Source organism: Stegastes partitus, unplaced genomic scaffold (assembly GCF_000690725.1).
Source record: "Stegastes partitus isolate 25-593 unplaced genomic scaffold, Stegastes_partitus-1.0.2 Scaffold274, whole genome shotgun sequence".
NCBI classification, from domain to species: Eukaryota; Metazoa; Chordata; class Actinopteri; family Pomacentridae; genus Stegastes; species Stegastes partitus.
Window position 1 is genome coordinate 183,251 of NW_007578005.1, and position 12,940 is coordinate 196,190.

General features: G+C 38.4%; 1 protein-coding gene across 1 annotated transcript in view; it reads right to left on the reverse strand.

Moving 5' to 3' along the window:
• uggt2 (UDP-glucose glycoprotein glucosyltransferase 2) overlaps positions 1 to 12,493 on the reverse strand; it is a 40,211-nt gene extending 27,718 nt beyond the window's left edge. Inside the window, exons 1-15 of the mRNA XM_008282487.1 lie at positions 12,427 to 12,493; positions 11,871 to 12,015; positions 9,733 to 9,815; positions 9,469 to 9,599; positions 7,784 to 7,896; positions 7,434 to 7,611; positions 4,760 to 4,856; positions 4,606 to 4,678; positions 4,351 to 4,451; positions 3,178 to 3,277; positions 2,651 to 2,711; positions 2,258 to 2,349; positions 1,951 to 2,101; positions 644 to 763; positions 122 to 207 (exon numbers count right to left, since the gene is read on the reverse strand). Coding sequence (XP_008280709.1) covers positions 122 to 207; positions 644 to 763; positions 1,951 to 2,101; positions 2,258 to 2,349; positions 2,651 to 2,711; positions 3,178 to 3,277; positions 4,351 to 4,451; positions 4,606 to 4,678; positions 4,760 to 4,856; positions 7,434 to 7,611; positions 7,784 to 7,896; positions 9,469 to 9,599; positions 9,733 to 9,815; positions 11,871 to 11,995 — 1,511 coding nt within the window. The 5' untranslated portion in view covers positions 11,996 to 12,015; positions 12,427 to 12,493. The remainder of the gene's footprint in view (positions 1 to 121; positions 208 to 643; positions 764 to 1,950; positions 2,102 to 2,257; positions 2,350 to 2,650; positions 2,712 to 3,177; positions 3,278 to 4,350; positions 4,452 to 4,605; positions 4,679 to 4,759; positions 4,857 to 7,433; positions 7,612 to 7,783; positions 7,897 to 9,468; positions 9,600 to 9,732; positions 9,816 to 11,870; positions 12,016 to 12,426) is intronic.
• Positions 12,494 to 12,940: the final 447 nt, after the last annotated feature.

Below are 12,940 nucleotides of genomic sequence, written 5' to 3' on the forward strand. Positions count from 1 at the left end.
ATGGGACAAAACAAGTATTCAATTTGCAGGTGAAATGAGAATCACTACCTGGTAAAGATTATAAATGCCAAGACTAGACCACATAAACAGCTGTAGAGGTGTGACAAATAGCAGAACCAACCTTAGGGGGATCTTATGCTTGTAGAAAAGCTCTGCCAGCTTCACCAGTTCAACACTTTCTTCCTGCAGTGGATCCAGAAACAGCACCTAACAGCAAAGGGATCATTACCAAACCTGGGTCACAAAGCCTTCACAAACACTTGCTATCCAGATTGGATCCTTAAAGAAATAAAGTTTGGCAGGCAAGAAATACACAGATCGCTTGGTCCAAGACTGTTTCGAGGCATTAAAGCCAATGTTAAGTATTCCAGTCTTTGCAGTACATTAACTGAAATGTTGTAAAAACAAACACCTGAAATCAGACAAAGCATGTGAGTAATTTAAGCCAGAATAAAGACCTTTGTTTTTAAGATCATTTTAGGATATTTTTGCATTTACTGGGAGAGCGCAATGTAGGCAGGAAAAGTGCAGAAAAAGGTCCAGCTAGCCAGGAGTCGAACCAGGTCCTCATACTTCTAAGGGTATAAGGCCACAACTGTCACTCAGTCTTCACTTGGCATTTCTGTGCTTCTCGCAAACTCACCAGATTAAAGAAATTGCGTCTGATCTGCCGGATGACTCCAGGAAAGGTAGCTCGGAGGAGCTCCTGTACGCCTGCTGGCCAGTTGTGGTACATGATGTCGTTCTCAATGTCATTCAGCCACTGAAACATACATGACAAAAAGTAATGATTAGACTGGACTGGATTTTAGACTGGACTCTGTGGTTTAGTAGTACTAAAGAATTTCTTTTGGGTATAATAAGAGTGTATATATCAACATGTTTTTTGCTACATGTAACTGACAAAACACGAGACACTCACTTACTATACATAAATTATTTTTTCAAATCGGTTATTGTGGTCTGTAAAATGAACAATTTATGTTGTTGTAAGCTCTGGTGGGACAAAACCCTCCAAAATTAAAGACATTCATTCACAGATGTTGGGTTTCGAGTGCTGGCGTCACTTAGTTTCTGGCTGCAGTTACACTTCCAACATAAAGTAAACATTGCACTTCACACCAATAACTCATTGTGGTGATAAGCACAAGTATCATCTGTTATAGTTTTAGAGTTCTAACATATTACACACTGGTAGCTTTTGCGACTAATGAAAGGAACGTTTCTTATTAACTTTCCACCCAAGGAGAAACGATGGCAACATTTTATCTAAACGTGCTCCCATTACTGTACCCAACATGCTCAATAAACAGATAGTTATGTGCCTGTAAATAAAAAAGTAAGCTCCAACCTAATAGAAATGTGCTTGTTTTGATGTGTACAACATATAAAATTGTTCTACTCCTACAAATCAGAAAGGCTATGATGCCCTTTTCTGATAAAACACCAGAATGGGAGATAAAATGATCCTTTACTGCAGGGCAATCTGGCAATAACAGTGGTCTTTCTCACTGTAATTCTCAAGCCTTTTCACAGTCCAAGTGCTTGCCTCACTGGCAGACTATCACTAGTCTCTTACACACTTTCTTCTTGTCTCTGAGACAGATACAGTTCATACTTTTAGTCACTACAAGAGGAGAGAAGGGCTGAAATGACAAACATTCCAGTTGAGAGTGGACAGGCTTATTATCTTCATATCTCTGGAATTTTTATAGTACTTATAATATTAAACTGACCAGAGGCAGCAAAATGAAAACTTGCAAGTTTTTAATTTGATAACTTTTCTTGGCTAACTTCCCAGTTATTAACTGAGGGGCTGGTGGGCTCAAGATTGTTGCAATAGCCTGATGACCAGTCGACTGATTTCCACTCTGATATAAGCACACACAAAAAAAAACACCTGCAGTACTGAACTGGGCCAAGAGAATAGTGCTTCTGGGCAGTGCTCACCATTACAGCTGGATGTCTGATATCTAAGGCATAACTGTCATCCACTGCGTTCACAGGTAACCTCAGCAGCTTGCCTTGATGTTCTCCCTTTATGCCGAGGTTATGCAGCCCCTCCAAGACCCTGGCTTCTCCTCTGAGGATGTCCAAAATGCTGTAAGCACAAAATTGCCAGTTATTTTTTTTTCATACACATTAGCAGCGTGTCAGTGGATTTGCATTGCAGCGAGACGACTGCGCCAATGTGTTGGTCTGTGGCTTCCTGAGGAGAGTGCTGGCAGACCACTGCGCCCTCCTGCTGGGTTCTTACCTGAAAGGGTTGTGAAGGTCCAGATCAATGTGCAGTCCGTTGATGAAGAGCTCCCCGTCTCCCGGGTGAACACCAATGGTCTCGCTCAGATGCTGAAAGAACAAGATCAAAGTGTTATTCGAAAGCCAAAACCCCTAAATGAGTGATTCTGCCACTAAAGTTTAATGTTTTCACAAGAAACTATGTGTACAGAGACTACAGCACAAATTAGAAAGGATAGAGTGTGAACAGAGACGAGGAGAAAAGCAAAAGTATAATGTCAAATTTGAAATGTTATGGAGTTTATATCGGATACAGATTAAAAGCTTAATCTGTAAAATACAACTTGTACAATGGCTACAGACGTTTCCAGAGATACACTATCATGCGGAAACACTGCTTATGTTATCCCACCTTTTGGTTCTCCTCAATTTCTTTTCTCATTTCCTGCTTTACGGCCACTCTTGTCAGTGATCTGTGGGAACAGTAAAACATGTACAGTCACCATCAGCTTTTACCACATCCCCAGCCGGCAGTAAAATGCCAGTTTTAATCTCCAAAAACCTGTGGGCCCTCAAGACGGTGTGTTTGCAGTCAATTCGCTGTAAATACCCAACTCTTACTCAGCACTTTCTGGTGTTATTACAAGCTGACTGAGCCAAAACAAGCAACATCAAAAAAGCTGATTAGATCTCTGCATTACAGATTTGTTTACATTTATATATGTTTGTTGTGGAGGTACTAGGTATCACAGGAAGGAGTAATAATGCTCAAATAAATGGCTTTACAAATGGAACATTTTATGTGCACTTAAACAAAAGCATCTGTTGTGCCTGGATTCACACATTGTAACACAGAGCAGGACTCAGTATGGATTTTGGGACTGTAAGAAATGTTTTAGCCAGTCAACCAGAAAGAGAAAATAAGATGAATTTTCTCACCTGGCTTTGCTTGGAAAGTTCTGGCTGAGGTCTCGCATGAGCTTCAAAGCATCAAACTTTGGCACGGACATAATTCTGGCAGCTGCCTGGAAACTTAGATCTGCAGAGATCAAATAATGACAACATCAACATTCACACGTCGACAAATGCGCATGATTTAGGACTAATTAAATCCATGCTAAGAAATCAAAGCATTTACATTAGCTGTAACAAAATGCTACTGCCTGTTAAAATGATTACCTGTTAGTTAAATGTGTAAAGTTGGATTGCACAAAATGACATAGTTATATTAATGTACAGTATATCTTCAGTAGGTTAATATGGATATATAAACAGCTTTAAATTGTCCATCAGTGACTGTTACATGTACTGAAGTGTAGGTTTCATTCTCTTTGGGCCTGCCCATAGTATATTTAGATATCTGTATTTCTTTCTATAGTCTCTTTATGTCATTACACCTGTCCACTTGTTCTGTTTGCTGTGGCTGTTAGGTGCCCACTTCAGAATATATATTTTTAAGTTAGAAAACATGTGACAGAATGCTTTTATCCTGCTTTGAATTTCAAACAAATCTTTCTCCTGCTAAGATGTGCTCATTATTTTTATACTACAGATATTATGTTGATGACAGTCGCTGTTAAAGCTTGGACAGATGCTACAAAAAATAAAAACTACTACATTTAATTTTGCAATGCTCATTACTGCTGTCATCAACAACTGTCTAGTAAGATAATCACATGCTGTCAGCATCAGCGCTGTCAATGAATCTCCGATATTACTTCACTATGTTTATAGAGCCTGAGTAAGTACTACATGGTAAACTAGAATGATGAATGTACCTGCATCAGGAAATGTTTTCAATGTATTGCATATGATTATTTATAGAGGCACGCTCATGCTTAGAAAGAATAAAGTGTTTATTGTGGTAACCACAACATCTGATCACATCCTCCTGATGTAATCTGTACTGACATTTTCTCAGCATTAACAATGCATACTTAGTGCATGTTACCTTGGGTTTCCTTTCAGGCTAAAAACTCGTTAACAACTATGTTAGTGCATGATAATAGCTATTAACAACTGTAAGCGAATATTGTAAAAAAAACAAACAAACTTTGAAACATCCCAATAATATAAAGTATTATGAAACATAGTGAAATGGTATTTTGATACCTTGCATTTCCCACACTTTTAGGGGCGCCATGTCATTACTGCTTTCAATGAGATGTTTGTGAAGCTCAACAAGTTGCTCCTGGAGTTCAGGGTGAGATTTTCTTAAAAGAAGCAAAAGGAAAAAAAAAAAGAAAAAAGAAACAATGACTGCAAGGATCTCTTTTATCTCTACGTCAAGTAATTCAAAACACAAGACGTCCAGCAGCGATAACAGAAAATACAAGGCAATTAATATCATACAGTTTAGCAACTCACTTTAATGTTCCAAAAAAGAATCCTTGGATTTCTTCATTATCATCATCCTCAGCATTTATAACTGTCTTTGGATCTATAAAGCAAAAGATTTGTGTTTAATTGCCTTGGAAACAGCGAGGTCCAACACACAATGTTTGATAAGTCACCAACTGACCTTTTACTTTGGTGTCATCTACAGCTTTGTATTCCGTGCTTTTGATAGCCAACTCAACACCATAACCAGATAAAAGCATCTTTTGAGGCTTTGGATCCTGCAGCAATTGCAAGCAAAGCATTGGCTTCAATGTAAAGCAGCAGAGTTTTGTTTATACATACATTCCTGTTAAAAGTACTGTGAAAATAATCATCAGCACTGCAGCTCTATCCCACACGGAGTGCTTTCTGCCTGTAACTACATGTACTATATTACCAAAATGATGCTACCTCTTTTAACTACCGGGTTAAGCTGCCTCAGTCGCACACATTTCTGCAAAATTGGGTGTAAAAATCAATCAAACAGAAAATAAATTTGCATTGACAAAAATCTGCAGTAGAATGGATCATACTAAAGCACTTTGAGACGTTCAGCTTGGGATCTATCATGAGATCTTTCCAATAAATCGGATTTTTTCACTGGATAACTGCAACTACTGTAATGAAGTGGAATGTCTAGAACCAACAAGGGCTCAGCCACAATGCAGCAAGCCAAGTGCTGGCACATTAAAACCATTTGTCTCGAGTTGTAAAAGTCACATTCAAGTTCCAAACTGCCTCTAGGAGCGAGGAATGTTGGCAGAGCACAAGCCGAAGATCAGCATGTGCAATGTCAACAGATGGCTAGAACTGTGTAAAGTAATCCTCCATTGGACTCTGACAGCGTGATGAAGAAATCCGTGGCTGACAGGTGTCAAGAGAACCCTACCTGTCTAAATAAAAAGCACAACTGTACTTTTTGGTGGAGGATGGATAATAATCTGTAGCTGTCTTTCACTGCTTTGGCTTGGCCCTTATTCCCAAACCCTGACTCCCATCTAATCACTTTTGCTTCAGTCCCTGTTTGCAAACCGCATCTTTAAGCCCACTTTCCTTTGAGCATGTTGTGTATATCTGTGTATTTCTCTGTGTAAGTGTTAACGGTCTGTTAATAGAGGGGATTTTTTTATTACTACAGTCAGTCAAAGCAATAAAATGTTTTTATCAGTGGGAACAAAAAGCACATGGACCGCCACATACAGCAGCAGATTCACTGACTTTCAACCTTGACACTGATGTCACCGAGACTCAAAGCACTGCCTCAGTCTTTCACAAGCACAATCAGAAGACTTTCACACCCACACTCTGCTTTCCTTCAACACATCTTAAAGAAAAGCATCTTTCATGCTTTCTCAGTCTCAGTTTTTGAGGAATCTGTTAATTCTTTAAAGCACGTATCAGTAAACACTGTTTACCAGTATTCATGTCATCAACAAAAACATGTGTTGACGACCTACTTTTCACGAGGAAAGGGAAACTTGAAATAAAAAGTCACAAGATGAGTTCTATGATATAACGTTTTTCGTAATTTTCGTCAATGAATAACAATGAAACAATAATGGACAGAATGGACAAATGGATATATGAAATAAGCACTGTTTAAAAGAAAAGTCTTGTATGCCGATCTGCAGCAGCAAAACATAGCTTATTCAGTAGATTGATTTGTTTGAATTTCTTCCACTGCTTGAATTCAGTAGCGTTTCGTGTCTGTCAGTAATTATCAGATTTTCCGGCTCTTGAAAGGAACAGATTTTTGAACTAAATTAATATGAAAAGATACAACAGCTCAGACAAAACACTAACATGCAGGCAGCTGGTGACACACACACATATATAAAAGGGTAATATAACGTTACTTTGACTAGGATGTATTCATAAAGATGTCCTCTACTTGTTTGCTAAAGAAATACTGTCACTGAATATTGCTCAGTGTAGTAATATTATCAAAAAATCTCTCGTCTCAATCTAAACCCAAGCAGAAAAGAAGCTTTTTAGTGAACGGTAAGTGAAACTTCTTTTCAAAGATATTTCTCTGCGTTGTAGTAAAGAGAACACGTAGCTGTGGTAATGCTAATGTTAGGCGAGCAGGACTGTCAGGGAGGGACCGGTTCTGTTTAAACAGCCGGAGTTTGAAAATGATAACGTTATTTACTGAGGAGAGTCCGCTGTTGTATCACTGCAGAGCAGAGGGACATGGACACTGAGCCTTTTCAACTAACCTCGCAACAGACACCAGCAATTGTGGTAGTCATACACAAAGAGGGCAACTGCTACAGTCTCAAAATGCTAAGAAGATATGAAGACTGAAAATGTAAAAAAAAAAAAAAAGGGGGACTAAAATCACAGTGACAAAAACAATAATGACGTGTTTAGTTGCTGCTGACTAAACCTAGACTAAAACTAACAAAAAGCACAACAGTTTGACCAAAGATAATACACAAATCAATCTCAGATGCCAAATTAACACCACTGGTCAGTCTTCTGATAACCCAGCTTGTGTCACTATTTCAAGTACAATCATCTTAGCAAAAAAACAAAAAAGAAAGAACAGTATAGGCCTTTAGCACAGAGGAGATAAGCAATTGCACTGGCAGCACTTGTAAGCTGAATAAATTTAAAGCTGATTTCATTGTTTTTATGAGATGTGTTTACAATAAGAACAATATCACAACCTAACTGAGACCGCCTGTGTAGAAAGACAAAAGACTTGAGCACAAGTTGAACTTAAAGATAACCTATTCACAAGGGTGAACAGCAAAACATATTATTCAGCAAAGTCAAAAGAAAGATACAGAAGCCAAAGTCCTGCTACTCACCGCTACATAATGCCGCAGCACATATATAAGCATGCCCTCTTCGGCCTTCTCTGACAGCACTTTATGGAAAGAGGTGAACTTCTTGGTTCCAATCTCAGCATACAGGATCACAACTGGCACGTCTGTTTTATTGACCCCTGGATATGTGTGGTCATTCTTGTATAAATACGGTTTAGGCCTGCAAACATTTGGAAATGTTGTTAATGTTGTTTTAGAACTCGTAGGAATCAGTAAAAAAAGCACCAAGCAATCAAAATTTTATAACAAATAATTTTAAACTTTTCATTTTGTTCTGCTCTAACGGATTCAGTTTATCCACAGAGGGGGGACACGGTGCTATTCCATGTTACCTGCCTGCAGCTGCCTTCAGGAGCTTCTTGATGTCCTTGGTGCTGCAGCTACGTTGACCATGGATGGAGACAAAGGCAGGGCAAGCCTCAGGCGGAGGCTCATCACTGGCTATCTGTCAAGAGAAGGAGCAAAAACTGTTCAATAACACAACGGCTACAACATAGCCCTCCTCGTGCCAGGATTTGGTATTTTTGTCCCCATGTGGATTAGTCACATTAAAGTGCATGTGATTACACCAATGTGATGCAATTTGGATTAAATAAAAACACACCATAGCAAGTCTATAATCACTAAGTCCAGCATCCCACTTTTTACTCCTCAGCACAGACCTTGGTTATCTGATTAATATATTCTCAGCACTCTCCAGACTCCAACTGTGCTGTTTCTAATACTATTTAGGCAAACTTTCAGTAATATGTGGTAATATTCTGCAAGCCTAAGAGCAACTTTAATCACCAGCCCAATATAAACTGTGCAGCACAGCACTTTATTTCACCAGCAAAAGGCAATTCATTCGCTCAAATGTTTAACACATTCTTAAATGAGAGAAATTCATCAACCAGTCCCCGACTGTCATCTAAATGAAATTTCTCTTTATAAATGCTGAAAAAAAAATAGCAAAAAGCTAAAGACACTGAGAGTCAGGGTGCACTTGAGTTTCTTTATTTCATTTCTCACTCAGACCCGCATACAGTTACCTAATGTCAAAGTCAAACCCTGACACGAGTATCCTTCAAAACTAACATCACATAAACACCACCTTGAATTAAAAAAAAGTCTCTCAATAGGTACTACTAATGCATACCCCCTACTTACAGTGTGCACTTAAAAGTCTCATAAAATGTAAAATCTAAAACTTAAGTAAATGGAAAATGTAAAATAACTCCACACTGCACCCTCCATCCAATCACTTTTGCCTTTCTGGCAACAGCACTCCATTTACATCACATCTCATATTTGCTCACTATAAGCAAAAATCTTTTTGGCCTCTGCTGTAATATACTCACATTGAGCATCCACTGCAGGTTTTGATTGCCTGACTCTTTCCAGTCCTCTCAGTGCAACTTTCCCTTACCAAACATCATGAATTTTTACACCTTTTCTTCTGGTATAAACACGATGTTGTTTCTCTCTGAGGTCTGCCTGTTCCATATTCAAGAATTGTGGTACCTAAAACTATCTTGTCGTATAAATATTTATAAGAAATTATGCTCCAAGGGTTGCACCTGTAAGCTACATCTAACAACGTGTGACAAGTTGCACTAAAATGCCAGAATTACCTGAATGGATTTGTAAATTCATTCATTATCAATTCTTCTGGCATTATGATAATGTTGGGTTTGAGATTTTTTTTTCTCTTTTTAATTTACATGAGCTCCTAATGTTCATCAAGGGATCAATTCAGAATAATTATCCATGTATATTTGAATTCAGTGAGAGACCAATGGAGAAGATTCACAACCATAGAATGCTTGTTTGAGAATAACCATTATTTTAAGACGACGCCAAAGCAACTGAGGAAAAACACAAGGTAAGGCCTGCAGAGCATCCTGGGTTAAGGTTAGAGTGAAGAGAAAACATAAACACCTCTGACAAGAAATGGACCTTGCCCTCTTGCATTCCCCATCTGCTTTTGAGATGACTTTATGATAGTTAAATTCGTACTGTTTTGATGACAACATACCTGCTGGGATGCATGAACAGCTGGCGAGTAGGACCGGAGGGCCAGAGCAAATCTGAGGAGATTAACTTGAAGGGCTGTGAGGAACTGGCCAGCCTTCTTAATGATCAAGTTGTAGTAGGAGCGCACAGACTCTGGAAGGTCAGCATTCATAATAATGACGCTTATTAGAAGTTGAGTTAAATTATTCAAAATCAGTTTGATACAGCAATCACACCTCTACAATCAAAGTAATGGCTTGCTTAAAAAAAATTTAAAAAAACATACCTCCATGCTTGTATACAGTGAGTTCTTTCACAGTGTCAACAAACTGCCAGAATTTCTCATTCCCATCTTCTCCAATAAACTCGCTGCACAGGAGAAAATGAAAGTCAGCAACCACAGTATCTAAGTAACCATTTTCTGACTGCCCAACAGCTCAAGCTACAGACCACATAATCATTTCAAATTTTCTGGAATAATTTCACCCAATATCAGCATCATACAGCATTACACAGACATCATAAACATGCAGGAAGCTCTGATGTTAAGAGGAATATTTACACACAAACAAAAATCACAGGCTGATGGCCAAATCGTGTATTAAAAGTGCAAATAGAAAACTTTGTACATGACTATTTTTTAAATGGTGTTGTAATTGATAAATAGATGGTAAAACAACAAAATTACATATGGATGCCGTTTACTGAAAGTCTGTTATAGACTTGAGGAAACACATTTACCAAGTTGTTGGGTCTTTTATAATGGAATCCATCATTTTGACTGATAAAAGTCAACGTAAGAATCATTTTTCAACAATTATTATACAATTACGGGAAGCCACACTCTGCAGTTGTTCCCATCCTCTACAACAGGGGTGTCGAACTGCGGTCCTCGAGGGCCGCGATCCTGCATGTTTTAGATGTTTCCCTCTTCCAACACACCTGATTCAAATGATCAGCTCATCATCAAGCTCTGCAGAAGTCTGATAACGATCCTGATCATTTGAATCAGGTGTGTTGGAAGAAGGACACATCTAAAACATGCAGGATTGCGGCCCTCGAGGACCGGATGTCGACACCCCTGCTCTACAACATAACACAATAAGAACTGCCAAGTAACAAAATCATGTTCTATGTGAGTTATTTTTGTATTTATTGCCAGATATATTGAGGTCGTGTCCTGTGTATTTACTGTGGGAATATGGATGTCTGAACAGCCTGGGGAGAGTTTGTGTTCTACAAGAACTTATACATAGTGGCCATTTTATACACAAATTCCAGACTTTTTTTAGACTCAACAGATTTGGCTTAGACTAGTTGGATTACATTACAACTGGAGAGTCGCCTGAATCAACAACATTAAGAGCGCAACTAATGATTATTTTCAATATATTAGTTTATCTGCAGACAATATTTCCAGTTAATCATTTGGTCTGCAAAACAACTGAAAATGATGAAAATGTCCCTCATGTTATCCAAACCCAGAGTTTTTAACTTAAAATAACACAAGACCAAAAAAAATGTATAAATGATTACAGGTGAGAACCTGAAAAAATCCAACGTTGTGCATTTATATGATTTTTGACAATTAGGCAATCATAAAAAGAAGTTTAATGGATTAATCAACTAATGGTTGCAAAAGTAATACATTAAAAAAATCAATACATAAAATAATTTCAGTCTACTGGCAGGTTCATTTTATGAGAAGGTTATAGGGTGGAACTGAAACAAGTAATTGATTAAAATAAAAAATAAATCATCAATTATGCTGATAATCAGTTAATCACTTCAGTTATAGAATAGAATAGAATAGAATAGAATAGAATAGAATAGAATAGAATAGAAAAACTTAATTAATCCCAGACCTGGGAAATTGTTTTGTTACAGCAGCAAAAAGAAAACACCAAATCACAACAACTTAGAAAATAGAGTAAATTAAGTCTATAAAAGTAGAATAACAACAAAAGGACTAAAGTGAGGCAGATAACGAGCAGAATGAGTATTTCAAAACTGCAACTTCAACAGAAATGTGCAAGTTGAGTTAACTTTGCAGTTTGTATGAAATTAAACAATACAATGAGTATTGTAGTTACGGTTGGTTCTTATACAAAATGAGTGGGCTACTTCTAGCTGCTTGTGAGAAATTCTGTGTAAATTGAAGATTTTTAGGTGTTGGACTGTTCCTGAGACATTGTGATGGGCATTATTGCATGAGTTTTTGATATTTTTTATGGTAATGATTAATAATTAAAAAATACAATAAAACAGCAGTGTATGCAATGATACAAACAATGTATAGCTGTAACCTTCCTAAAGGGTGCATATGGGGGCTAGGACTCATGACCTCAGTCTGGCTGCGGCCCTGTTCATTGCAGATTAGTTTGAATGGCACACATGCACTCCCAGGGGGGAAAAGAACCGTACCTTGTCTCCAGGAGGAAAGGTGTCATGCTCCACTTGGCTTTAAGACTGGCAGTGACGCCTTTGGGTGCTGATATAACATGATGTATGTTCAGCAGCAGCAGGGACAGCACAATAAAGCTCCTCATTATCGCGACGGAACATGAACCTGCGGCGGTTGAGAGCAAACACAACGCTGTCAGTTTAGCTCCTCGGGCTTTTGAGTCAGTGCCACGTAGTTACTGTAAGTTATTATCTCAACCACAAAACCGGTGCAAACAGACGTCTTTTAAAAACTCTCGCAAATTCTGACAGCGGGAGCTGCTAGCAACATGAGAGCTTTATGTTGGCTAGCTGGACCTACTAATAAAAATAACGGTCGTTAGAAGGGTCACACATAACAGACTGAAGTTAACTTAGCTGCAGACTACAAGTAAACAGCCTCGCCGTGAACTAAAACAGCACAGTAGCGTGATTTGGCTAACAGAGACAGCAAACACGGCTTGCTACAGATATGCAGCCGTGTACTTTACAAGGACATAGCTTCTGTTTACCGTGTTACCAATAATATAGCTCTCACCCCGGTGGTGATGCTGACCGCTTCCATACAAAGCAAAGGGCTTCAGGTAGGTATTTTGGGCAGCTAGCAGCCCGTACAGCTAGCAAGTTGCCGGGGTTGCGGTGTATCGAGGTGGCTCCTGCGGACTGTTATTCGTCCCTGAAACAACCACAAGATAAGAAAAAAAAATCACGGCATATAATCGTTTTCAGACACTGTGCTCACGTGGTTCATAACGACACATTAAGTGACAGTCACTGTATAATTATTTAAAATCTGGTGATAAAATTGGATATCAATCAGGCACAGTAACAGACAGCTAAAGAGACAGACGCTGACGCTGAAACATTTTCCTGCGAAACACCACAGCATGTTGAAGCTGCACTGCTGTGTACTGAGTGATTATGTGTACGTGTTACACTGGGTAGCCAGTTCCTTCTGCTTGTGAATGAAAATACTAATTATTATTATTATTATTATTATTATTATTATTATTATTATTATTCACAATTTAATATACTTAAATGGCATTAAT